At 44.4% G+C, this 25,635-nt stretch overlaps 2 protein-coding genes and 1 pseudogene across 2 annotated transcripts; 1 reads left to right on the forward strand and 2 right to left on the reverse strand.

Moving 5' to 3' along the window:
* Nucleotides 1-101: 101 nt before the first annotated feature.
* LOC142426221 (acyl-coenzyme A thioesterase 1-like) lies at nucleotides 102-9,508 on the reverse strand. The gene is made up of 3 exons (XM_075531683.1): nucleotides 8,557-9,508; nucleotides 2,671-2,870; nucleotides 102-2,294 (listed from the first exon to the last, which is right to left on the reverse strand). The coding sequence occupies exons 1-3, from the start codon at nucleotides 9,506-9,508 to the stop codon at nucleotides 1,719-1,721; spliced, it is 1,728 nt and encodes a 575-aa protein (XP_075387798.1). The 3' UTR covers nucleotides 102-1,718.
* Nucleotides 9,509-11,343: 1,835 nt separating this feature from the next.
* On the reverse strand, nucleotides 11,344-24,131 carry LOC142425914 (acyl-coenzyme A thioesterase 6-like). The gene is made up of 3 exons (XM_075531370.1): nucleotides 23,653-24,131; nucleotides 20,455-20,657; nucleotides 11,344-13,014 (listed from the first exon to the last, which is right to left on the reverse strand). Exons 1-3 carry the CDS (start codon nucleotides 24,107-24,109, stop codon nucleotides 12,409-12,411), a joined length of 1,266 nt encoding a protein of 421 aa, XP_075387485.1. The 5' UTR covers nucleotides 24,110-24,131; the 3' UTR covers nucleotides 11,344-12,408.
* Nucleotides 18,536-18,989, forward strand: LOC142425915 (sorting nexin-3 pseudogene; annotated as a pseudogene).
* Nucleotides 24,132-25,635: the final 1,504 nt, after the last annotated feature.

The raw sequence follows: 25,635 nt of genomic DNA on the forward strand, positions 1-25,635 counted from the left end.
CCCACCCTCATAAACCCTTGATAAATTATAATTTAATCTTAATCTTTCCCTTCATATGGATTGTAACTCAATGTAAAAAAAAAAAAAGAAAAGCCTCACAACTGGACCACGACATAACATCATGAGAAACAGAAAACACTGAAGTTGTTAAGGACTTCATTTTACTTGGATCCACAATCAGTGTTCATGGAAGCAGCAATCCAGAAATCAAATGACACACAAGATCTCTTTAAAGGATTAAAAAACAAAGATGTCAGGGGGAGCGGGGAGGGAGGGGAAATGAGCCTGATCCCAAGGGCTTAGGTAGAAAACAAATGTTTTAAGATTGATGGCAACAAATGTACAAATGTGCTTGACACAATAGATGTATGTATGGATTGTGATGAGAGCTGTACAAGCCCCAATAAAATGATTTTAAAAACCCAAAACACAAAGATGTCACTTTGAAGACAAAGGTGCACCCACGCCATTGTATTTTCACTTGTCTTTCATTTACATCTGAAAGCTGGACAATGAATACGTAAGACTGTAGAAGAATTGGTAGATTTTAATTATGGTTTTAGAGAAGAGTATAAAATATGCCAAATATTGCCTTCACATCCCTGATTAGATTGATTCCTAAGTATTTTATTCTCTGAGACGCTATTTTAAATGGAATTCTCTCCCTAATTTCCTTTTCAGATTTCTCATTACTGGTGTATTACCTAACTGATTTTAATTTGCTGACCTTGTACCTTACAAGTTTCCTTAATGCCTCTATTAGTTCTAGAAGTGTTGTGGAGTTTTTGAACATCTGTTGGGGCCCTGGTGACGTACACAGTAATGATGCTGCTAATGCAAGAGCAGCAGTGTGAACCACTCAAGAGAAAAACAAGGCTTTCTGCTCTCATCAAGGGTTACACTCTTGGAGACTCACAGAGGTAGTTACTCTGTCTTGTAGGGTTACTATGAATCAGCATCAACTTAATGTCAATGAGTTTGCGTTGGAGGGTTATTTATTTATTTAGGTTTGTAAGGGCATGTTATCCACATGATGAAAGGTTTTTTTGTTTGTTTTGTTTTCATTAAAAGACCATTTTATTGAGGGCTCTTACAGCTCTTATAACAATCCATACGTCAATTGTACATATGTTGCCATCATTATTTTCTAGGAAAGCTTTTTTTTAAAGTACAAAAATAGAAGAGAAATCAAACCAAGTGGTTTGTTTGTTTTTTTTTTTTTCAATATTTGCTAGTTTTAAGGCAATTCTCTTTTGGTTTCATTCTCTGGGACAAGGAACAATTCAAATCATACTAACAGAAATACTATTATAAGACCATTCTTTATTGGAATTCACTTTACCCTCTATTATAAGTAAGCCATACAAACCACCATAAATTCAAGGGCTTGTGTGTTCAAACCTGTTCAATTTTTTTTTTCTTTTAACTTAAGTTTCAGGAACCACTTTTTACATGCCTCTGGAAGTAGAGAAGGTGGACTGGAGGATAGATGGGGATGGTAGATAACTGACTGATAGAAAGCTGTTTTTTTTACTTAGCAACTACCATAAGTTAAAGCAGAAATAAACCAAACATGGAGAAAGTCAGATAGTACCAAAGCTGATGAATTTGAAGCAATCATTTTTAGCTCAGGCATAATTTGCCAAAAATATTGATGTCTTTCTGCCAAGACTGTCCCTTGTCTTGTTCTGAGCTATATTCTATTATCTACTTAGCTTTTACCCAAGATGTAAATGCAAAAATTCCAAGATCTTCTTCCAAGACTCTATCTGAGCACAAGCATGATCTCTGAGCTGCCCACCTCCTAAAATGGGCATCTTCAATACTGGATCCAGGGCTACAGAGAAAAACGGGCTATAAGGGGGATCGATTCTATGGCCAGCATTAGGGTATCTTAGAAGAGTGAAATTTGTCTTCCCATGCTCTGTGAGGTGCTTCACTGCTATATCAGCATAAACAGAACTTTTCCAGTGCCTGTCATCCTCTCCAACGATCAAAAGGAAATGGGCATCAGCCTTTTCAAGGGGGATGCGGCTTTCCTGATAGGCTGGATCCAAGGGGTCCACTAGAGCTTCTTTAATGTCATAAACTCCAGGCTCGGCGGCAGAGACTTTGTCCAGGTTAAAAGGAAGCCCTGGCAGGATTAATGGGCCACATGTAAGGGCTGTCGCCGTGTTAGAGATGCAGCCATTGATGCTCACGACCACAGCTATATTTCGAAGAAAGCTAGCCATGGAAAAAGCCAACTCGGCCCCTTTGCCTGAGCCAATGACCCCAATGTTTGGACCTTTGACCTGCAGATTTAAGAAAAAGGAGACAAACAAGGAGAGAAATAGGAGAAAAAGTGAGCATGATTGTTATTGGATCAAGAGTCTTCTGCTTATTTATTAACAGGTCTTATAGATACCACTCAACCCACTCCAAAAAAACAAACCAAACTCGCTGCCATTGAGTCGATTCTGACACATAATGACATAATATGAGAGAACTGTCCCTGTGGCTTTCTAAGACTGTAACCCTTTACAGAACTAGAAAGCTTTGCTTTTCTTGTTCATAGCCGCTAGTGGTTTTGAACTGACCAACTCATAATCACTAAACCACCACTTTATTGCATCTGTTCTGGCCCTAATGAGTTCTTTTGTAAACATTTCCCTTAGCTATCCCACTCACCTTTGAGTGACTTTGCACAAATTGAACTGCCTCTTCAAAGTAATCTAAATTCAAATCCTTCATGATTGGAGGTAGATCTTCATAGCCAAAAAATGGCAAAGCCAGAGTAGCAAAACCTCGACAAGCCAGAAGACTCGCTCGAGATTCATTTAATCCTCCATCACCAAACATATCAATCAAACCAGGAAAAGGGCCATCGCCTATAAACCAGGAGAGGGGATTAATCAGGTAGCTGACAGAACGTTGAGCAAGCTAGCATACCCAGCCAACATCTTCAACATAAAAATTTAATTGTAAAAAAAAAAAAAAAATTAATTGTAAATGTTAATATATTTTTTCTTTAAAAAATTCACTTATTTGCCTTAAAAAGAAAACATGTCCTTTGGCTGAAATAGATACTTGTTACTGGATACTCTCTTTTTTAATACTTTGCATCTCTTATGTAAATCCATACATTCTTCCAATGTGTCAAGCACACATTTGCACATATACTGCCATCATCATTTTCAAAGTATTCTCTTCCCACTTGAGCCCCTGATATCAGCTCCCTATTTCTTCCCCCTCTTACCCATCCCCCTTCCTCACAACCCTTGATAAGTTAAAGATTATTTTTTCCATATCTTACATCATGCTCTGTCATCCCTAACCCACTTTTCTGTTGTTCGTCCCTCTGAGAGGGGGTTGTAGGTTGATCCTTGTGATTGATTCCCCCTTTTATCCCCCACCATCCCCTAATCTCCTGGTATCTCTACTCTCCTTGTTGGCCCAGAGGGGTTTATCTAACCTGGATTACCTGTGTTGTGGCTTCTTATCTGTAGCAGTGAGCATGCTCTGGTCTAATCTGATTTTTAGTTAGAATTGAGGTCATGATACTGGGGTTAAGGAAGCAACAAAGAGATAGAGGAAAATTGTGTGTTTCATTGGTGCTATACTGCACCCTGACTAACTCATCTCTTCCCTGTGACCCCTCTGTGAGAAGATGTCCAATTGTCTACATATGGGCATTGGGTATCCACTCCATGCCATACCCCACCCCATTAACCTTGAGTTTGGTTTTATTATGGGTCTTAGATGATACCTGATCCCATCGACACCTCATGATTACACAGGTTGGTGTGCTTTTTCCATGTGGGTTTTGCTGCTTCTCAGCTAGTTGGCCACTTGTTTATCTTCAAGCCTTTAAGACCCCAGATGCTATATCTTTTGATAGCCAGGCACCATCAGCTTTCTTCACCACATTTGCTTATGCACCCATTTTGTCTTCAGTGATCATGTCAGGAAGGTGAGCATCACAGAATGCCAGATTGTTAGAACAAAGTGTTCTTGTGTTAAGGGAGTACTTGAGTTGAGGCCCAATGTCCATCTGTAAGCTTAATTCTTAACATATAAATATGAGTACATAGTTCTAGTCCCCTCTCAACACACACACACACACACACACACACACACACACACACACACACACACACGCCTGTATTTAGGCCCCTAAAAATGTCCTTAGCCTCCTGGTTCTTTCCTCTATTTCTTTTTTACTTTCCTCTTGTCCCACTATCATGTCCAGTCTTCATTTGGGTTTAGTAATTCCTCGCTGCTACATTACCATTGATTGAGCCCCACTAGGCATCCTACGACCTTCCTTCCATTGATTATAGCTCACTTGTTCCCTTGTTCCTGGGTTGTTCCCCTCCTCTTCATTTCTCCCATCTCCCTTTCTCCCATATCCCCCAGAACCATTGGTCCCATTCTTTTCATCTCTGAATTATTTATCCCGCCTATCTTATCTAGATAGACATGCAGATACATTAAAAAGTACAAAAACCAGGCAAAGCCAAATAAAAGAACAAAGGAAGTAAAAACCAGCACAATAATAACAACAACAGACAGCAAGAACAAAATAACAATAACAAAAAGAAAGCCACTGGTTAAGTCTCTTTCTAAGCTGAAAATATTAAAACAATTAAATATTTTTTCCCTGTGGGAATCATTAAGAAATGGGGCAGGGGGAGTGAGGGTGGTTAAGAAAGTGCCCACTAAAGATGTTGAAAGTGTTTTGAAGTGTAAGTCTTGCTAAATCTAGTTTTGTAAATGTTTTAGTTATGCATATATGACATCATTTTTATTTTAAGTTTAAAAAATCATTTTATTGGGGGCTTGTACAACTCTTATCACAATCCATACATACATCCATTGTGTCAAGCATCTTTGTACATTTATTGACCTCATCATTCTCAAAATTTTTGTTTTCTACTTGAGCCCTTAATATCAGTTCCTCATTTTTCCCCTCCCTCCTCGCCTTGATAATTTAAAAATTATTATTGATAATTTAAAGATTATTTTAAATTATTATTGATAATTTAAAATATATTATTATTTTGTCATGTCTTACATTGTCCGACATCTCCCATCACCCACTTTTCTGTTAAGACATCATTTTTTAAAGGACACTCAACTCTGAAGGGATTTTGGACTTCTTAGTGAACTTAAGATCCAATTAAAGTCACCAAAATATTATGCTATTTCAAGGTCTAATAAAGGTGCAAAATAAAGTGAACAATATGTGTGCAAAGGTAACAAAATATCAATGTGCTATCTTCTCAATGTTGATAGTATTTTTCTTTAAAATTCCCTTTGAGATTTTTAATTGTGTACACAGTAAATTGTGTCCTCATTTTTTAGATATTTAAAATAAAGTTAAAGTTTCAGATAAACCTGCAAGAACAGAATAAAACGCAAGAATAATAAATGAAATAAAGAGATCTAAAATTCCAGTGTCAGAGGTCATTTCTAAATCTTCAAATAGATAAACAAGTAAGAGCACCAAACTACCAAAATGAAAGCACACACACAACAACAACAGCAACAAACTCACTGCCATCAGTTGATTGGAACTCATAACGACCCTATAGGGCAGGGTAGAACTGCCCCTTTCAAGACTTTCACTGAGGAGAAAGTCTCATCTCTCTCCCAAAATAAAAGCCAAGGGTGTACATATTAAGACACTGATATTTACAAGGTGGTATTTCTCAACGTTCAGGTATCTCAGCATACCTTGAACTGCCTTTTCAAGTTAGATAAACCTCAAGCATTTCTGGAGTCAAGAGAAGTTTCAGAAAGCCTAAAGCATGTAAAACTTAACATTCAGACTCCCACATGATGATGTCCTCTATTTAGTCTATCATCTCCATCAAAATACTGATCTCATTACCACATTAAAATGGCTGAGAATTTCTCATTTGGTTAGTTGCAAGTCCATAATTTTTCGCCTCAGCATGAAAATCTCAAGGAGTGCTGGTGGCGCAGTCTGAAGTGCTTAGCTGCTAACTGGAAGGTTGGGTGGTCAGTCTAACGCACTAGCCAGATCTATGGAGCATGACGTGATCATAGGCTTCATGCTTTCCTGAAGGTTCACAGCCTTGGGAATATTATGGAGAAGCTCTACTTGCTCTATCAGATCCCTGTGACTTGAAGCACCTGCAAGTGGGTCTGAACCAATTCCACTGCAACCGATTTGTGTCCTGTTTTTACATTATGGAAAAGTTTTAGGATCTTATTGTAAGCTGTATTTTTTAAAGTTTTCCCCACAGCTATGAAAACACTTTTAAAACCCTGCCTAGCTTAAAATCAGGAAAGGTGTGCAAGAGAATTTTATGCTCTCACCATACTTACTCAATCTGTATACTGAGCAAATCATCTGAGAAGTCAGATTAGATAAGCAGAATGTGGCATCAGGATTAGTCTGGTGATGTTCAGCGCTGTCGAGTCGGTTCCAACACATAGCAACCTTCTGTACAACAAAAGGAAATACTGTCCAGTCCTGTGCCATTCTGACAATTGTCCTGTGTATGAGCTCATTGTTGCATCCACTGTGTCAATCCTTGTCCAGGGCTTTCCTTCTTTTAAATGCCCTATTAGGAAAAGGCTTATTAACCACTGTGATAGGCAGGTGACAACCTTGTTTGCTGAAGGGGAGGAGGACTTGAAGCACTTGCTGGTGAAGATCCAGGATTTCAGACATGTGTATGGATTATAACTCAGCGTAAAGAAAACCAAATTCCTTACAACTGGACCAGAAGGTAACATCATGATAAAAAGAGAAAAGATGGAAGTTGTCAAGGACTTGGGGGATCTACAACCAATGCTCATGGAAGCACAGTCAAGAGATCAAACACAATGCATTGGGTACATCTGCTGCATAAGACCTCTTTAAAGTGTTGGAAAACAAAGATTTTGCTTTGAGTATTAAGGTATGCCTAACTCAAGTCATGGTATTTTCCACCTCCTCATATGCATGTGGTGGAGCCCTGGTGGTGTACCCAAGGAAGCATTGGGCTGCGATCTGCATGGTCAACAGTTCAAAACCTCCAGCAGCTCTGCAGGAGAAAAAACTGGGCTCAGCTCCCATGAACAGTTACAGTCTAGGAAATGCACAGGAGAGCACCACGAGTCTGCATTGACTAGAGGGCAGTGTTGAGTTTCATATGCATGTGAAAGTCAGACAGTAAACAAGGAAAGCCAAGGAAGAATCGATGTATTTTAGTTGTGGTCCTGGTAAACAACATCGAAAGTACCCCGAACTACCAAAAGAACAAGTAAATCTCTCTTGGAAGAAGTACACAATCAGGATGTTCCTTAGAGGCAAGGATGGTGCGACTTCTTACATATTTTGGACATGTTGTCAGGAGAGACCAGTCCCTGGAGAAGGACATCACGCTTGGAATAGCAGAGGGGCAGTGAACAAGAGGTAGGCTCTCAACACGATGTCTGACACAGTGGCTGCAGCGATGGCTTCAAACATGAGAGTAGTTGTGAGGACGGCACAGGTCTGGGTGGTGTTTTGTTTGGTTGTACACGGGGTCACTAGGAATCAGAACCAACTCAGTGACACCTAACAATTGTGCCTAAACTACAGTGGTTAAGGCTAGATTCAGACTGAGTCAGTTGTTAAAATGTTAATAACTCTAATCATTTCTTGGCTTAATAGACTTTCCAAAAGGTCAGAACCAGTAACTCAAAGAAATTGACTCACACTCTGATTTTAGTGTCACCTAGCTTGTGTGATTGGGTGGAAACTCTTCAGGCCTCATTTTCTCCGTTTATCAACTAAGGAAACCCTTCTCAGGGCACTAAGGACTGTTTTTCTTATTATGATGAATGTTTCCAAGGTAGCTCATCTTTATCGTAATATTCAGCCAGTATTTAAGAGTTTACATTACAAGGCTAACTTAGGTCAATTTGGGGCATAGAAAGATCGACATACATCTGTTATTATCAACATAAGTATTTTTAACAAAAGATAGACATGTAGCTACCATTTTCATTTACAGACACACAGACACACAAAGGTAGTGTAAAAAAATCAACAGAAAAGCTCTGCTTAATAGATATAGACAAGCATTCAATGCTGGAAAATTTACAGCAGTGCAGTGTTATGCTTGGTGTCGCCAACAAGCAAGCCGTGAGGAATACTTTCTGAAGCTGGAGGAGGGCTGCTTACAAAAGAGATGTAGTCACCCAGTTTCATCCTAGATAACCACTTAGAACAGCGGTTCTCAACCTGTGGGTCGCGACCCTTCCCCAGGGGTTGCCCGATTCATCACACTAGCAAAATGACTGATGAAGTAGCCACGAAAATAATTTTATGGTGGGGTGGTGGGTCACCACAACATGAGGAACTGTATGAAAGGGTCTCGGCATTAGGAAGGTGGAGAACCACTGACTTAGAGGAAGTCCATGCGTTTGGTGTCTGAGGAACAAAGGAAAGGTATTGTGGATCTCGCCAGTGTTTTCAGTGACAAAGTCGCTAGCAAAGCAAGCCAGCTTCCATACAGCAGCCAGTGACGTCAGCCACCGCGCAGCAAGGCCGTCTGCAGCAGAGGCCTCACGCACCTGGGGGTAGCAGGAAGACGCCCCGCAGGCGGCCCGCGCTCAGCCGGGTGCGGAGCAGCTCCGGGGTGGAGAACCAGCGCTGCACCTGGGCGGAGGCCAGCACCGGGCCCGGCCGCGCTGCCGGCTGCGGCGCCCTGTCGTGGACGGTCACCTCCACTTTGAGGGGGTTTTTCATTGCGCCCCTCGGCATCTGGCGGAGCCAGGGATTCTCCGCGCCCGCGGGCTTGAGGCTCCACAGGAGCCCCATGGGCTCCACGCCCGTGAAGTCGCCGCCCAGGGCCGGGTCCCTGGCCAGGTCCAGCGCCCCGCGGCTGTCCGCCTGGTAGCGCGCGCTCGAGTGGAAGAGGCGGCCTCGGTGGCTGACGGCCGCCGCCCGCAGGGTCACCGGCTGCCCGGGGCCCAGGCCCTCCACTCGGATCTCCAGGAGCTCGTCGGCCAGCCCGGTCCCGGGCGTCACGGTCAGGGTCGCGGCCTGGTGCGAGGAGAGGGATCTCCCCGGCGGGAGGGGGGCGCCGAGGGCTCGGCGGAGCGCGCCCCGGGCCACCCGCCACATGGCGCTGGGGTCCTCGCGGCGCGCCGGGACCGCAGTGGGTCGCCGGCGGGCCGAGGGGCGGGGCTCCGGAGCGGGCGGGGCCGCCTGGGCGACCCGGCAGGGGCAGAGGGGGAGGGGGGAACAGAGGGCCGGCGGGCGGCAGGACCCGGAGGAGCCGACGGGCGGGGGGCGGCGGCCGGAAAGGGCGTGGTCCAGTCCGGAGACCCGGAGACCCCGCCTGCCTAGGGCCTCCGGAAGTTCTGAACAATTTAGCCAGACGCGGGGATGGCCGTGGCTTTCGAGGTCCCCTGGCGGAACCGGCTGAGGAACGCTGCGTTTCATCCCCAGCCTACCCGCCGAAATGCGAGAAGAAAGAAAGGAATGACCTCGAGCGTGCTGGCCGGTTGCCTTCTCGGACATCCCGTGTTGTCCACGAGGGGACACTGCCTTAGCGGGCAAGGATGCCACGAGCTGCACACTGCGGTCAGATTCTCTTTTCTCTTGAAGGAATCGTGTCACTTATGAGGAGCTCGGGTGACGTGTTGGGCTGCGATCCGCCAGGCCAGCAGTTTGGAACCACCAGCTGCGGCGTGGGAGCTTTTCACTCCCTCAAGAAGTTCCTCTTGGAAGCCCACAGGAGCAGTTCGGCTGTGTCCTAGAGAGTCGCCCAGTCAGAATTGACTTGAAAGCAGCAAGAATCTTTGCCAAGTGAAGAAAGGTTGGCGAAATAAAAGTTTCCGTTGCGGCAATGGACTAAAATGACGGGAATTGAGATTGGAAACTGGTGGAGAGGAAGTTCTCACAATGTTTAATACCAATATAGCACTAACAGCAGCCCAGAAAGAGGAAGTGAGCAGGGGTTTGAGGCTGGTGAGGTCGATGTTCCACAAGTTTTGTGGCTTCACTGACAAAGCTGCACGAAAGATATGTACATGGTGGAAACTCTCACTATTGTCCCCTGGCCTGGCACAGGTATTAAAAAATGAGTATTTAGATACCCATACAAAAACTTACCATGCCAACAGCATTCATTGAAGCACTGTCGGCAATAGCCAAAAGGTGGGAGCAAGTCAAATATCCATCAGAAGAAACATGCAATGTATCTGCGTAACACACTCCAAACCCCACTGCTGTGGGATCAGTTCCAACTCAGAGTGACCCCTCTATAGCACAGAGCAGAATGGTCTCATTAAGGTTTCTGAGACTGTAAATCTTTACAGGAGCAGACAGCCACATCTTTATTCCACAGTGCAGGTGAACTGCCAAACATGACATACATACCCAAGGACTCCTAAAAATGGCTAAAATAGGATCACGCCAGCTATCTATGCAGGGAGGACGGGATCGTGACTGGGAACCCCTACAGACCACAAACAGAGGAGATGTGTTAACAGGCTCAAGGCCCTTCTCTCTTCAGACTGAGGTTGCAGGACAAGACTAGTAGACATCCAGGGATGTGTGTTGGCAAGGAGGAGGCAGAGGCCATTCCTTTAAGGACTCAAGTGGGCAGTATGCCCCCAAGTTTCAGATGTGGACAGTTAGGCCCCAAACATGACGAGATCCAGAGCAATCCAGTAGTTCACTCCTGAACTCTGAGATACAAGACTGAAGAAAGTCCAGCCACTGAGAGCTGAGAACAAACAATATTCTCTAAATGCCACCATTGAATCTATTACAATTCATTGCAACCCGATGAATTACAGAGAACTGTTTTAGGAGACAGATCACCAGACCTTAATTATATCGAGTGGGCTCAAACCACTAATCTTTAAGTCAGTAGACCAGGATAAACTGCGTGTATCATCGATGGATTGTGACAATTATGTAAGTACTCTTTAATTTTTACCTGCTTAAGGTAAAAAAGTCATATAGTTAAGATCAGGAGTAAACTATATGCTAGGTAAAACTTGGGGGAGATGGAGGTGGAGTTGGGCGTGGCAGCAGTGAAGTAAAGTTCCGATATATGCGTGTATAAGCCGAGTTTTTCAGCACATTTTAAAAATCTTTTTATTGGGGCTCATAAGGCTCTTATCACAGTCTGTACATACATTAATTGAGCAAAGCACCCTTATACATTCGTTGCACTCGTCACTCTCATAATTCACCTTCCACTTGGGTTCCTGGAATCAGCTCGGTTTCCCTTTTTTCCCCCCATCTCCCTCCCTCCCCGGGTCCCTTGATAGTTTATAAATAATTATTATATCTTATCTTACACTCCCCGGCGTCTCCCCTCACCCGCCTCCCCATTGCCCATCTCCCAGAGAGGAGGTTATACATAGATCTCCGAGATCGGTTCTCCCTTTCTACACCCCCTTCCCTCCTGGTGTCACCACTCCCACCGCTGGTGTTGAGGGGTTCATCTGTCCTAGATTCCCTGTGCCTCCAGGTCCCCACTGCACCGCTGTACATCCTCTGGTATAACCAGGTCCGCAAGGCAAGGTAGAATTGGGGTCATGATGATTGGGAGGGGAGGAAGCGTTCAGGAACTAGAGGAAGGTTTTGAGTTTCATTGTTGCTACACTGAACCCTGAGTGGCCCATCTCCTCCTCACTACCCCTCTGGAAGGGGTGTCCAGCTGTCTACAGGTGGGCATTGGGTCCCCATCGCGCACTCCCTCTCTTTCACGGTGATGTGATTCTCACCACCACCCCACCTTTGTTGTTGGAGACCTGGTTCAGCACATTTTTTAATGTAGTTTTTGTGGTAAAATTAGGTGTTTCAGCTGATATTCGGGTCTGCTTGTATTTGAGGATGTGAAGTTGATTTGGTGGCTGAAAGCAAGCAAGCAATGGTAGCAAACAGTGTCAAGGGTTTATTTCAGAGCTCCGAGGAGGGAAGGGAGAGCAGAGAAGGGACTGGAGCATCCTGAGCCCCCAGTTGGGTCTGTGAAGTCACAGTGTCCAGGAGAGAGGTGGAGTATTTTAGGGTCCGGGTCTGGGGGGAGAGAGTAGCTGGGGAATTTTCCACTGTAACTTTGTTGTCTGCTGGTCTGGAGCTAAGTTATCTGTAATAGTTAGTCTTTTGCACCTGGGCCTGAGGCCACGAAAGGGAAGGAGGAGAAAGAAAAGGAGGGGGAAGGGGGCTCTGGCCTCTCATAGAGTCCTTGAAGTGTTTTTACCAGCTCTGTCTCCTAGCCCGCCTGCCCTGCTACCTCCAGCTTCTGCCTGACAGAGTATATACAATATATTGCAAATCTGAAAGTCCTAGACTCTAACAAAGAGCCTGACATGATTAAAATGGTTACTAAATATTCTGGAACACTCAACACCTGTTGTGTGAAGAGGATTTTTATTAATCGTATAAAGTTTATGATTATAATACTATAATTTGCTGGGATTAAGAGATATTTTAGCATCAAGATGTTTATGGAAGAAGGTTTGAATTTGCTGCCAGGCATCCACCTGTGCTCTTCCATGAGCCCTGGGCTCACCTCCATGGAACAATGGTAGGCCCAAAACTGAGTGCACTGAGGCTATGCGAGCAGGAAAATAAGGTGGGTCAATACAATGACCAGCTCCTGGGTAGCAGATTATCTGGGGTCTGTCTTTTCCATGGGCCTGTAACTGGTCAGAGGCTATATGGGCGTAGAACTCACTCTTCCAGTTCCTGTCATCCTTGCCTACAATGAACAAGAAGGGCCCTTGAGCTTTTTCCAATGGAATGAGACTTTGGTGGTGAGGCTTCTCCAGCGGGTTATCCCAAATATGAAAACTACTCAGAATGCCTGACTCGGTGACTGTAGATTTGCTTAGGTCACTGCCTAGAGGAGGAATAGTCATTTCCTTGTAATGCAGAGTAGACATTGCATTGGCCACACAGGAGTTGATGAGCACGGTGGCGGTGATGCCCTTTAAGAAGGAGGCCATGGAGAGACACAGGTCACCGCCTTTGGAGAAGCCAATAAGTCCAATATTAGGGCCTTTCACCTGATGAAGAGAGAGAACATCGTAGAATTTATAAATGGAAGACATAACAGTGATTTTACATTTCCTAAGTAGCTTTCTCAGAAATCATTTACTTTTCTTATATATCAGTCCACAAAGTTCAGACGTGGCTTCTAACAAACAACCCATCAACCAATTGTAATGAGCAAACTCAAAATATCTTCTATTTTCCTACATTTTAAATATCCCTCCATAACAATTTAGAAGCTCAAGTTTGAAGTCTTGGATCTTCTTCATTTTGTCTATCAGAATGTGGCCAGGAAAGAGCCAGCTCTTGGCTTTAGCCCCTTACTACTGGCCCTTCCTTCTCCTTTTCTCATTCATGGCTTCAGTGCATACTTTGAGGTACCTTGAACATGTGTGAAACATCCCAGCCTACATAGTAAGGCCTATGGGACACAATACATTGGGTAAATATGCTGCATAAGATCTCTTTAAAGTGTTGAAAAGCAAGGATGTTACTTTGAAAAGTATGGTATGCCTGACCCAAGGTATGGTGTTTTCAATCACCTCATATGGGAACCTGTGGACCTGGATGGAGGCGTACGTGGTCAGCTGACCAGCATTCTTGACCACAGGACTTGGAAGCCAGCCCTAGTGAAGCAACAGCCCTAGTACAGCTTGCATTCACAGTCTTGAGATAATGGCTTGCACCCCAGTGTACATATTCTCCAGGATGTGCATGAACGTCCAGGAAAGGTGTTTCCCCACATCTCATCCATGCTCCATAAAATGATTTTATAAAACTGTCTCCTACAGATACCTGGCTCCTCACATACCCAGTTAAAGGATGCATATCTCAACGAGAAGTCAGCTCCCTTTGTCTCTTATTCTTAAGGGGTCATGTACAGTTTGTCTCTCACTCACCTGATACTTCCTATAAAGTGTTTCCCTACAGAGCTCAGGATATAGAAGATTCACACATTTCCCATCCTATTGTGTATGTACTTCCATCAAAACTGAAAAAAGTTCCCCTGGGTGGAGCTTTCCCACTAGTCAAGCAGCTCTGCTCTGAGTTAGTGCACCCAGTGGCATCGCCTGGGAAGGTTCTCTCTGGTCTCGGTGAGTTTTTTCATGAAAGCAGTTTCACTCAAACCTAGTTTGTTTTTTTTTTACAAGAATTCTTTGTTCTAATAACCTAGCCCTCTTTGATACTCACCTTCCTGACACAATCATTGAAGACAAAATGGGTGCATAAGGAAATGGGGTGAAGAAAGTGGTTGGTGCCCTGCTATCAAAAGATATAGCATCTGGGACCTTAAAGGCTTGAAGTTAAACAAGCAACCATCTCACAGGGAAGCAAATAAGCCCACATGGAAGAAGCACACCAGCTTGTGTGATCATGAAGTGTCAATGGGATCAGGTATCAAAAGATCCAAAACAAACAATTATATCGATGTGAAAAGCGGCAGTGGGGGTGGGGCGGGGAGGGGGAGAGAAGTCTATCTGTAGACAGTTGGACATCCCTCCACAGAAGGGTTATAAGGATGGGACATTTCAGCCAGGGTGCAGTATAACATCGATAAAACACACATCATTCCTGTGGTTCCTGAATGCTACCCCCACTATCATGAGCGCAGTTCTACCTTAAAAATCCAGCTAGACCAGAGTACACACATTGGTACAGATAAGAGCTCTGACACATGGGATTCAGGACAAGTAAAACCCTCAGCAACAGTAGTGGGAGAGTGATATCATGAGGGTGGGGGATGGTGGGGAAGTGAAGAGAAAAGGGGAACCCATCACAAAGTTGGTTATATAGCCCTGCCCCAGGGGGATGCATAACAGAAATGTGGATGAAGGGAGACAATGGACATTATAAGACATGAAAGAACAACAATAATATATCATTGATCAAGGTTTCATGAGGATGGGAGGGTGGGAGACATGGTGAAAAAAGGAGCTGACACCAAGGACTCAAGTAGAAAGAAAATGCTTTGGAAATATTGATGGCAACATATGTACATGTGTGCTTAATACAATTGAATGATGGATTGTCATAAGATTTGTGAAAGCTCTCCAATAAAATGATTTTTTTTTATTCCCAAAACAAAACAAAGCTAAAAAAAAAAAAAAACCTTGTTTTTTGTGAGGCCGGTTTAAGAGAACACCGTTTGGCTGTGAAATTTTGTTTCCTGCTCAGGAAAAATACCACAGAAACAGTTGTGATGTTGAACACGGCTTTCAAGGACAGCGCTACGGGAAACACTCAAGTGTATGAATGGTTTTCTTTTTTCAAAAGAAAGGTGAAATGTCGATTGATGATAAATCTCATTCTGCTTGTCTGTCAACTCCCTGAATGGATGAAAATGTTGACTTGTAATGTATTTGGAGTTCATTCCACCAGGTCAGACTGATAATCAAACTTTCTATTTATAGGTTTTGAAAAGATAGTGTAACAGTATGTGACAAAAAAAGGCCTGATTTGTGGCAGACGGGGGACTGGTTTTGCCACTAGGACAAAGCACCTGTTCCTGCAGCCATCTCAGTGGGCCAGTATTTGGCAAAAACAACAGCATGCCTTTCTTGCCCCACTCACCTTACTCACCTAACCTCTCTCCATACAACTTCTTTTTGTTTCTTCAAATGACAAGGGCTAAGAAAGGATAGCGATTTGACTACGTAGAAGAGGTGAAGAAAAAAAATGAGGGAGGTGCTGACAGTCATCCAGACAGATGAGTTAGAAAAAGGTTTCCAAGAATGGAACTGAAGATTTTACAAATTTATTAAGTGTAATGGAGAGTACTTTGAAGGTGATAAGGTTGTTTTGTTAAAAAATTTTTTAAATACATTGCTTTGAAAAGAAATCATGTTTTGAGGGGGGTACCCCTCATATTAACAAGAGGCTTGCAGATCTCATTACTATAAAACCCCATTGTATAAACTCAAGACTCTTATCCCTGTATTGTAAATCAGTCCCCTGTGCTCTGCTTTTCTATCTCCTTTTTTCTATAATTGCACCATCGCCTTGCAGGAGCTTGTTGGACTGTAGGCTGGTTCCCACAATCTCATCTACATGTGAAAATTAGACATTGAATAAGGAAGACGAAGAAGAATCTATGCGTTTGAATTATAGTACTGGGGGAAAAAAGTACCCGGACTGCCAAAAGAACAAACAAATCTGTCTTGGAAGAAGTACAGCCAGAATACTCTTTAAAGGTAAGGATATCAGCTGGGCTCTGTGATGCAATGGATAGCGCATTGGACTCCTACCTCTTCTCAACAAGAGATTCAAAGGTTGAGGGTTCGAGTCCTGCCAGAGTCGAGGGAGTTTTGGTCCTGGGGGATACATTAGTGGCACTTCAGAATCTCCTCTCTTACAAGACTTGCTGCAATTGAATTCTGTTTGTGGGGCTTTTTAAGAGCCGCCCTAGGCATATCAACAGTTACTCAAGCAAATAACACATAAGAGAATGTGTAGGACCACACAGAAAGGTGTGAAAAATAAAGGTAAGGATATCAAGATTTCAACTCACGTACTTTGGACATGATGTAAGAAGAGAGCAATCCCTGGAATGAGACATGATGCCTGGGAAAGTAGCAGGGCAGTGAAAAAGAGGAAGACCAAGATTGATTGACATGGGGCATAGGGGGTAGGACAGTCTTGGTGGTGGAGGGGGGATAGAAAGGAGACAAATGTCAAGGAGTCCGGGAATCCAAAGAATGCTTGGAAACTGGTTGTGGCAACAATTGTACTATTCTGCTTGACATGATTGAACTATGGAATGATATATATATGAATTCCCAATTAATAATATATTTTAAAAAGATTGCTTGAGACTGCTGTGACCATGAGCTCACACAGAGCAACCTTGCGAGGATGGCCCAGGAGGGGGCAGTGTTTCCTTCTGTGGTTTGCAGGGTTGCTGTGAGTCAGAAGCAAATGGAAGGTCCCTGAGAACAACGACATGGGTATATATTAATGGACTGTGCGAAGGGGCACAATGTTAGTAATCAGGCTCAGAGCTAGTTAGGCAAAGAGTTCAGGGGTCCCAGTCCCATGAGCACAGTGGGCACCATCCAGAGTGATACTGTCCTTCATCTCTTCTGATTCCTTTCCCTGGGGGGGGGAGGGGGGGCAGGTTTCGGCAAATGACAGCCAGAGTGTGGTCATTAAAAAATGAAAGCTCTTCTTGCTCAGGGTCAAATAGTTGAACTAATAGGATACACAGATTTCTGATTTCTTACAGGGCCATAGCTCTCTTAAAGGGAGCACATCTGAGGCTGTGGGTTAGATACCGGGCTGATGACCTAGGGTTGGCAGTTAAAAGCCACCACCACCACTCCATAGAAGATGAACCTGTCTACTCCTGCAACAGGTCATAGTCTCTGAAACCCTAAGGAATAATCTACTCTGTCCTGTGTAGGGTGACTATGCGTTAGCTAACATGAGGCCAGGAGCCCACTGTGGACCAAACCATTAATTACCCATGTACAAGTTCAGGTTGAAGCTGAAGAAAAGTAAAACATGTCCACAAAAGTCAAAATATGATCTTCAGTCTATCGCACCAGAATTTCAAGAATATCTCAAGAATAAGTTTGATGCATTAGACACTAAGGACAGAAGGCCTGATGAGCTGCGAGAAAACATCAAGAATATCATATAGAAAGCAAAAGGTCGTTAAAAAGACAGGAAAGAAGAAAAGATCAAAGTAGATGTCAGAAGAGACTCTGAAACTCGCTCTTAACATCTCCCTGGCAGTGCTCCTGAGTGTGGCTCAGGGTAAATGTTAACTGTGTATTAAAGTTTATCATACCTGGAATGTCTACTAGAAAGATTAAAATGAATAATTTCTTAAGAATTACAGGCTTACAATATACAACAAATTTTATGCAAAACAACGTACTGCTTTGCGTACAAAATTACTGACCTAATTAGACCGCCAGGGAGGTTAATCATAGAGTAGTTAAGGAAAATGGATAAGATGATGACATCAAGGAGCTGAACCGAAAATTTCAAAGGGCAGCCCCAAAAGACAAAATGTGTACAGGCCTAGAGTGAGAAAACCAAAAGGGAAGACCACACTCAACCTACCTTAAGCTGAAAGAACTTAAGAAAAACTTCAAGCCTCGTATGGCAATATTAAAAGACTCTGAGCAAATTATTGAATGATGTGGAAGCATCCAAAGAAAATGGAAAGATACACAGTCACTATAACAACAAGAATTAATAAACATTCCACCAGTTGAGGTAGCATATGAGTAAGAATCAATGGTACTAAAGGAAGAAGTTCAAGGTACACTGAAAGCCTTAGCCAGAAACAAGGCTCCAGGAATTGATGAAAGATCAATTGAAATGTTTCAAAAACTAGAAGCACTGGCTCTCCGCGGAAGGGGCGGAAGCCGTCGGAGAGGGGCGGGCGGGGCTTCGCGCGCGGGGTGAACGCCCGCCCTACGTGCTCGTTCGCCTCACTCCCGCTGCGCGCGAGCCCGGTGTCCCCGCGGCGGGCGACGGCGGCGGCGTCGGTGGAACGCGGAGGGGGCGGAGGGAGCCCGCGGCGGGGGCTGCAACCGAGACATGGCGGAGACGGTGGCGGACACCCGTCGGCTGATCACCAAGCCGCAGAACCTGAATGACGCCTACGGGCCGCCCAGCAACTGCCTCGAGATCGATGTGAGCAACCCCCAGACCGTGGGGGTCGGCAGGGCCCGCTTCACCACCTACGAAATCAGGGTCAAGACAAATGCTAAGTGAATTAGAAAGAGAAAGCAAGGTTGTAGTTCCCCCACTCCCTGGAAAAGCCTTTTTACGTCAGCTTCCTTTTAGAGGAGATGACGGGATCTTCGATGACAGTTTCATCGAGGAAAGGAAGCACGGGCTGGAGCAGTTTATCAACAAGGTCGCCGGTCATCCTCTGGCACAGAATGAGCGTTGTCTTCACATGTTTTTACAGGACGAAATCATAGATAAAAGCTATACTCCATCCAAAATAAGACATGCCTAAAATAATAACAAGGAGACCAAAAAAGAAAACAAAAAAAAAACAAAAACACAACTTTCCGTAACTATTACTGATTCTTATGCACCAGTGAAGAAGTTCTCACTAACTCTTAGCATGCTGCACAGAGACCGGTCTAACATGCCCTCCGTGTGCTAACACATGATGATGCCGGTTTTGTTTGTTTGGGCAGTTGACAAGACGTTAATTTGCTTTAGCGAAAATCCCTCATTCCAGTCTTTCCCTCAATAGCTCTCTCTCGCTGTTCTCCCAGGTGGGCACCACTTGACGGCCTCGTCAACCTGTCATTCCAGTGTCATCTGCAGTATCCTCACTAAAGTGACTGCCTTGGTCTGCTATGCACAGATTCTGTGTCATGTTTGCGTCTTGAATCTGACTAACTAGAATGTGCTCCTTAGCCCTCTTTTCACTCCGCGATGTCACCTGTCCTGAGTCCTGTGTAGGAGCACTACACCGCGGCTCCCCACTCCCGCCCACAGGAGAGACACACTTGTGTGTGCAAGCCACATCTTCCCTTACGCTCGAAAAACCCTCCACACGGAAGATTCATGAGGGACATCTTCATATTCTGTATAAAGAACAAAATCCAATTTATATCTAAAATCATTTGTGTAAGATTTTAGGTGGTTTTCCAATAAAAATGAAACCGCATTTCTGATATGCACTGAAAAAAAAAACAAACTAGAAGCACTGAAAATACTTACTTGTTTAAGTCAGGAAATTTGTGTGACAGCTACTTGCCAACTGCCCAGAAGAGATCCATATTTGTATCCATTCCAAAGAAAAGTGACTCAACAGAATGCTTAAGTATAGACCAGTGTCATGAATATAACTTGTACGTAAAATGTTGCTGATGTCATCCAGTAAGTTGCAGCAGTACATTGGCAGGGAGATGCCAGAGGTTCGGGTCACATTATACATACCAAAGAGCATGTATAATTTAATTTACAGTCATACCCAAACATTCCAATTCATTATTTTATTTTCTATTATCAGATAAAGCCTTTTCCCATAAACCCAACATACTTAAGTATTACTGAAGTCAGGACTTCTTTGATATCATCGAATAAAGTCTCTAGCCAAATGCCATCATGTGTCCCCAAATTACGTTTTTGATATCAAACCCTTTGTTCTACAGAAACATTAATCTTATGAATGAAACATTGAACCCTATGCAGTGGAAATGCCTTATTCAGGATCATAAGGCTACACTTGGTGGTAGAGGCAGAAGCAGAACTCATTAGTAACTCTTTAGTCCAAAGCAGTTTGATTCTGGTCAGTGTTACAAAGAGGATGAAATGATCTGATTTTGAGGGATTAGAGAAATGGATAGAGATAGGAATAATGACCTGGTGTCTCAGCACACTGGCAGCCCTAGGTTTCCCGGTCAGATTTTGAATCCAGCCCTGGGTCACCTGCACCCCCTCTCCCTTCTCTGCATTCAGCAAGCAGCAGGACTCACCTGGGGATGCTGCAGCATGAAGTGCACGGCCTCTTCAAAGTACTCCAGATGCATAACCTCCAAATGTTTTGGAAGGTCCTCAAATCTGAAGTAAGCCAAAGCCAACACAGCAAAACCATGCCCACTTAGGAGGCTGGCCCTGTATTCACAAAGGCCACCGCCACTTCCAAACAGATCGATGACCCCAGGGAAGGGCCCCATACCTGGAGAACAGCACAAAATAAGAGTGATGTTGTTTCAGAATTTCAAAAGCCAGTTTTAGGTTCCAAATTTTGGCAGTCAGCAAAGAGAAGAGTCGACGCTAAGAGGTGGCTTGGGGGGTTGATAAAAGGGTCATTTATATATTTTTTATGTATTATAAATAATTTGGGGGTATTACAGCTCTTATAACAATCCATACATCAATTGTATCAAGCCATTTGTATATATGTTGCCATCATTTTTCTTTTTTTTTGCCTTCATCACTTTCAAAACATTTTCTTTCTACTTGAGACCTTGGTAACAGCTCCTCTTTCGCCCCTTCCTCCTCCACTGTTGTGACCCCTTGATAAATATTGTTATTTTCATATCTTACACCATCTGCTGTCTTCCTTTGCCCACATTTCTGTTGTTCATTCCCCTTGGTGGGGGGTGCTGTGGTGGGGGTTATACATTCATCATTGAGATCAGTTCTCCCTTTCTCCCCACTCCCACCTTCATTGCTACTTATGGTATCACTATTCCCATTACTGTTCTTGAAGGTTTTATCTGTTCTGGATTTGGTGTGTCAAGAGCTCTTATCTGTACCAGTGTATATGCTCCAGTGTAGCCAGATCCCAGTTCTAGTAAGGTAGAACTGGGATCATGATAGTGGGAGTTGGGGAAGGGAGGAAGCATTAAAACACTAGAGGAATATTGTATGTATGTTTCATTGGTGCTATACTGAACCCTAGCTGATTCCTTCCTTCCTTGTGACCCTTCTGTGAGGGGATGTCCACTTGTCTACCGATGGGCTTTGGGTCTCCACTCAGACCCAACTTGTTTACATTTATATGATTGTTGTGGGTTTCCTGGTGCCTGATACTTAATCCTGTTGACATTTCATGATCACACAGGCTGCTGTGCTTCTTCCATGTGGGCTTTGTTGCTTCTCAGCTACATGGCCACTTGTTTATCTTCAAGTTTTTAAGATCTCTGACCTTATCAAGGGTTCATGAAGGAAAGGGGAGCAGGGAGGGAGGGGAAATGAGGAGCTGATACCAAGGGCATAAGTAGAAAGCAAATGTTTTGAGAATGAGGAGGGCAACAAATATGCTTGACATCATGGATGTATGTATGGATTGTGATAAGAGTTGAATGAGCCCCCAATAAATGATTTTTAAAATATTTCAGATGCTATATTTTGTAATGTGTGGGAATCATCAGCTTTCTTCACCACATTTGCATATGCACCCATTTTGTCTTCAGAGGTCTTGTCAGAAAGATGAACATCACAGAATAACAGGTTATTAGAACAAAGTGTTCTTGCGCTGAAGGAGGACTTGAGTAGAGGCACAATATCCATCTGCTACCTTAATACTTAACATATATGTACTTAGACCTATATTTTTATCACTATATGTTAATAGATTTATATACACATGCCTATATTTATACCTCTATAAATGTCTTTTGCCTCCTAGTTCTTTCCTCTATTTCAGAATGACCATTTTTATTGGGAAAACAAACAAACCGTGCGGGGAAGAAGTAGAAGGGCACCCAAAGCGCCTCATTTCCCCAGATTTTTTTTCACATATTTTCACAAAGTGACCATAATAGTACAAGGTAGAATAATATGTGATAAGTATTTTCCACCAACAGTCTCTCTTTGAGAAAGCCGTGAGAGCTGTAAATGCTGAACATATGTAGAAGACTTAAAGAATATACTTCCCTCTTCATCACACTCTGCTGCAACCATAAAAAACTATATCCCTAGCCATGCTGGGTTATCCCAGGCCCAGAATCGGGTGGCACTGTAACCTTAACCTAGCATTCTAGTTTCTCCTTTTCCTACTCCTGATTTCTTTCTGTCTAGCTGACTTGCTGCCATCTACTAGATCAGCGGTGCTCAACCTGTGGGTCGAGACCCCTTGGGGGGTTCGAATGACCCTTTCCCAGGGGTTACCCAATTCATAACAGTAACAAAATGGCAGTGATGAAGTAGCAACAAAAATAATTTTATGTTTGGGGATTCACCACAACCTGAGGGACTGTATTAAAGGATCTCAGCATTAGGAAGGTTGAGAACTATTGTACTCGATTCCAATCCATAGTGACCCTGTAGGCCTAAGTAGAAGTGCCTTTTCAAGTTTCTGAAGCTGTAAATCTTTACAGGAGAAAATCTTCTATGTCTCTCCCAGAATGGCTAGTGGGTTTGAACTACTGACCTTGTGGTTAGCAGCCAAACCGTAACCTTCCATACCAGTTGCCTTTGAGTGGGCTCAACTCATGGCAACCCTGTGTGTCACAGGGATTTATATGCTTCAACCATCTGTACCACCTAGGAGTCCCTGGTGGACCGGCTAAGGGCTTGGCTGCTAACGGTAAGGTCAATGGTGTGAACTCACCAGCTGCTCGGTGAGAGAAAAGACCATCCTTCATCATAAAAGATCCGCCCTTAACGATAAGGTCATCAATTCAAACCCAACAGCCATTTCACGGGAAGATCGGGCAGTCAGCTTCTCCGCAGATTACAGCCTGGGCAACTCTAGAGGGCAGATCTACTCTGTCCTAGGGGTCACTATGAGTCAGAATCAATTCCAGAGCAATGAGTTCTGCGTTTGTGAATGGGCTCACCCATTGCCAACTATCATGCAGACAACATTTTGTTGTTACACTTAGGGTTGCCGCGTTTGGGAGCCGACTCCATAAGGAATCCAACCACCTCTATCTGTAGCCTCCTTGGAAGTGTGATGTGAAAGGCGGCTGCAAGTCACCCAGCGGACAGGCAGAGCTGTCTGTTTAATTGGGTACTTGAAACACAGCCTCCGAGTTGGCACAGAATGGTTGCTCGGCAAATCCATGTAGAATGGACTCTAGCGGCTGCAGTGGAACGTTCCAAAACCTTCCACGCAGAATGCAGGAGCGGGGGGATTTCCGCAGTCAAGACAGGGGACCCGTGTGACTCCAGGGCCTGGCCCTGCCTCTCCAGAAGGATCTGCTGAGAGAAAGGCGGCTCACCTGGCGGCAGGAAGAGCGTGGCGCGCACCCGGCCCGCGCGCACCGGCTCCCTCCGCACCCCGGGCCGCAGGAAGTGGCGCTCGTGCACCGCCCGGCCCAGGACGCGCCGCGGCTCGGGCTCGTGGCCCTCGAGCACCTCCAGCTCCACCGCGAAGGGCGTCTGCACGTCCAGCTTCAGAAGCCGCTGCGTGGGCTTCTCAGGCTCCAGGGCCCAGATGAGGCCCATGGGCTCGAGCCCCGCGAAGCTGCCGCCCAGCGCGGGCGCGCGCTCCAGGTCCAGCTCGCCGCCGCCGTCCGCGCGGTAGCGCGCGTGGGCCCGGAAGAGCGTGCCCTTGTCGTCGCGCAGGGACGCGCGCAGCGTGACCGGCTGGTGGGGGGCCAGGCCGCGCACCGCGATGCGCACCGGCTCGTCCCAGCAGCAGTGGCCCGCGGGCTCCACGGTCACAGTCGCCGCCATCTCAATCTGGACTATGGAGCCACAGGCCAGTACTGGGACGTTCCATATACCTTGGAAGCAGTTGTAGGTGGAACCTTTGGCATGGCTTCCATTGGTTGGCCTTAAGACTGTGTGTGTGCAAAGCTTCCTAGAATTTGTGCTAATCTACCAATGACAAGCCTGGAGAAAAAATGATCAACTAAAATAGGAATTAATTACTAATCCTGCAAAACACTGGCCAGTGTGGAAATAGAGGTACAAAGTCGACTGAGAACTGAATGATTCAAAGAGATCTTGGCTGCTCCAGGAATCTAAATTTTCCGATTTCCAGCAACCCTATATAGGGTTTCTGAGGCTGTAAATCCTAATGGGAGCAGACAAGCTCTGTGATATTTAGCAAGGTAGGATGTTCCTGGTTACCCCAGATAACTGTACTCCCAGAAAGTTTCTCCCTGGCAGGACCCTAGAACCTTGCCTGTGGAGCCAGGCCACAGCTGGATGGGTCCTAAGGGACAGCTGTGTACTTGAAGAGATTGAATAAAAAGACAGACAAAAAGTTTTGGTTGCTCACTTCCTCCATGAAGCCAGGTCTGAGAAGGAGAGAGAGAGACTGTATTCTTTCACCAACTTAGATAGTCTCAGGACATGCAAGTCCCCCTAGCCACAGACACCTACAAATGTGACATGTAACAAGGTGGGCAGTATCCTAAGCTAGATGTCCCTGAGTTCACTGGGGGAGTAACCTAACACCAGTGCTGGGGGCAGGTAGAGAGGAATGACTGTCGTCGCAGCCTGAGAGGGAAGAATAGCCACATGTCTGTTCCCGTAGATAAAGCTGTTGGGGCCATATAGTAATCTGCCCTGTGCTTGTAAGTAGGATCATGAAGGATATTGTGGGGATGATTGTTAATTAGGAGAATGTGACTGGGACTCTCTTCTCCAACTCAAATGTGAGGGCCTCCCTCCACCCAGAATCCTGGCCTCCCAGGCTTCTTGAATCCCGAATATAGAGAATTTGTCCACATACACTTTCTTCCTAGTCCTCAGTTTCCCACAATAACCCCCTACCTTTGGTTTACAAATTCAATAAGGAGGGCCTGATCTTCAGATACAGTTATTTCTGGGACATCCCTCATGAGTATATCATCAATACGAATAAGTAATGTCACCATTTGAATTAGATTTAGGACACCTGTTGAAATTCTTCCTTAATAGACTATGGAAAATATTGGCATACTAGGGCAAGTCAAGAAATATGCCTACTAGAGTTAACTGGTTTATTCCAGACAAAACATTTTAGAACATATCTCTGTCATCGGAGGATGGTTGGAGACCAGTTCTCGCCATAATACTTAGTTTTCTTAGGGTAGCTTCAATAAGCAAATCCAATCAAAAGAGTGACTTCATCATAGAGATATACTAAGCTAATTAAATTTAAGGCACAGAGGTAAGCTCAAAAGGTTATGGTGACTATTTGGGGGAACTTTATTTTTATTTTTTTAGTATTTTATGAGAGGGTCTTACAGATATCATAGCATCCCGTATTT

The sequence above is a fragment of the Tenrec ecaudatus genome, chromosome 14 (genome assembly GCF_050624435.1).
Source record: "Tenrec ecaudatus isolate mTenEca1 chromosome 14, mTenEca1.hap1, whole genome shotgun sequence".
NCBI lineage: Eukaryota > Metazoa > Chordata > Mammalia > Afrosoricida > Tenrecidae > Tenrec > Tenrec ecaudatus.

What these genes read in the sequence shown, in the direction of transcription:
- LOC142426221 (XM_075531683.1), bottom strand. Translation starts at nt 9,508, where the DNA reads ATGTCCGAGAAGGCAACCGGCCAGCACGCTCGAGGTCATTCCTTTCTT. An exon ending in CGTCTTCCTGCTACCCCCAG is followed by an intron (nt 2,871 to 8,556) that starts GTGCGTGAGGCC and finishes CCTGGTTTATAG; the next exon opens with GCGATGGCCCTTTTCCTGGT. An exon ending in TTGTGCAAAGTCACTCAAAG is followed by an intron (nt 2,295 to 2,670) that starts GTGAGTGGGATA and finishes TTAAATCTGCAG; the next exon opens with GTCAAAGGTCCAAACATTGG.
- LOC142425914 (XM_075531370.1), bottom strand. Translation starts at nt 24,109, where the DNA reads ATGGCGGCGACTGTGACCGTGGAGCCCGCGGGCCACTGCTGCTGGGAC. An exon ending in CACGCTCTTCCTGCCGCCAG is followed by an intron (nt 20,658 to 23,652) that starts GTGAGCCGCCTT and finishes GCTGTTCTCCAG; the next exon opens with GTATGGGGCCCTTCCCTGGG. An exon ending in TCATGCTGCAGCATCCCCAG is followed by an intron (nt 13,015 to 20,454) that starts GTGAGTCCTGCT and finishes TCTCTTCATCAG; the next exon opens with GTGAAAGGCCCTAATATTGG.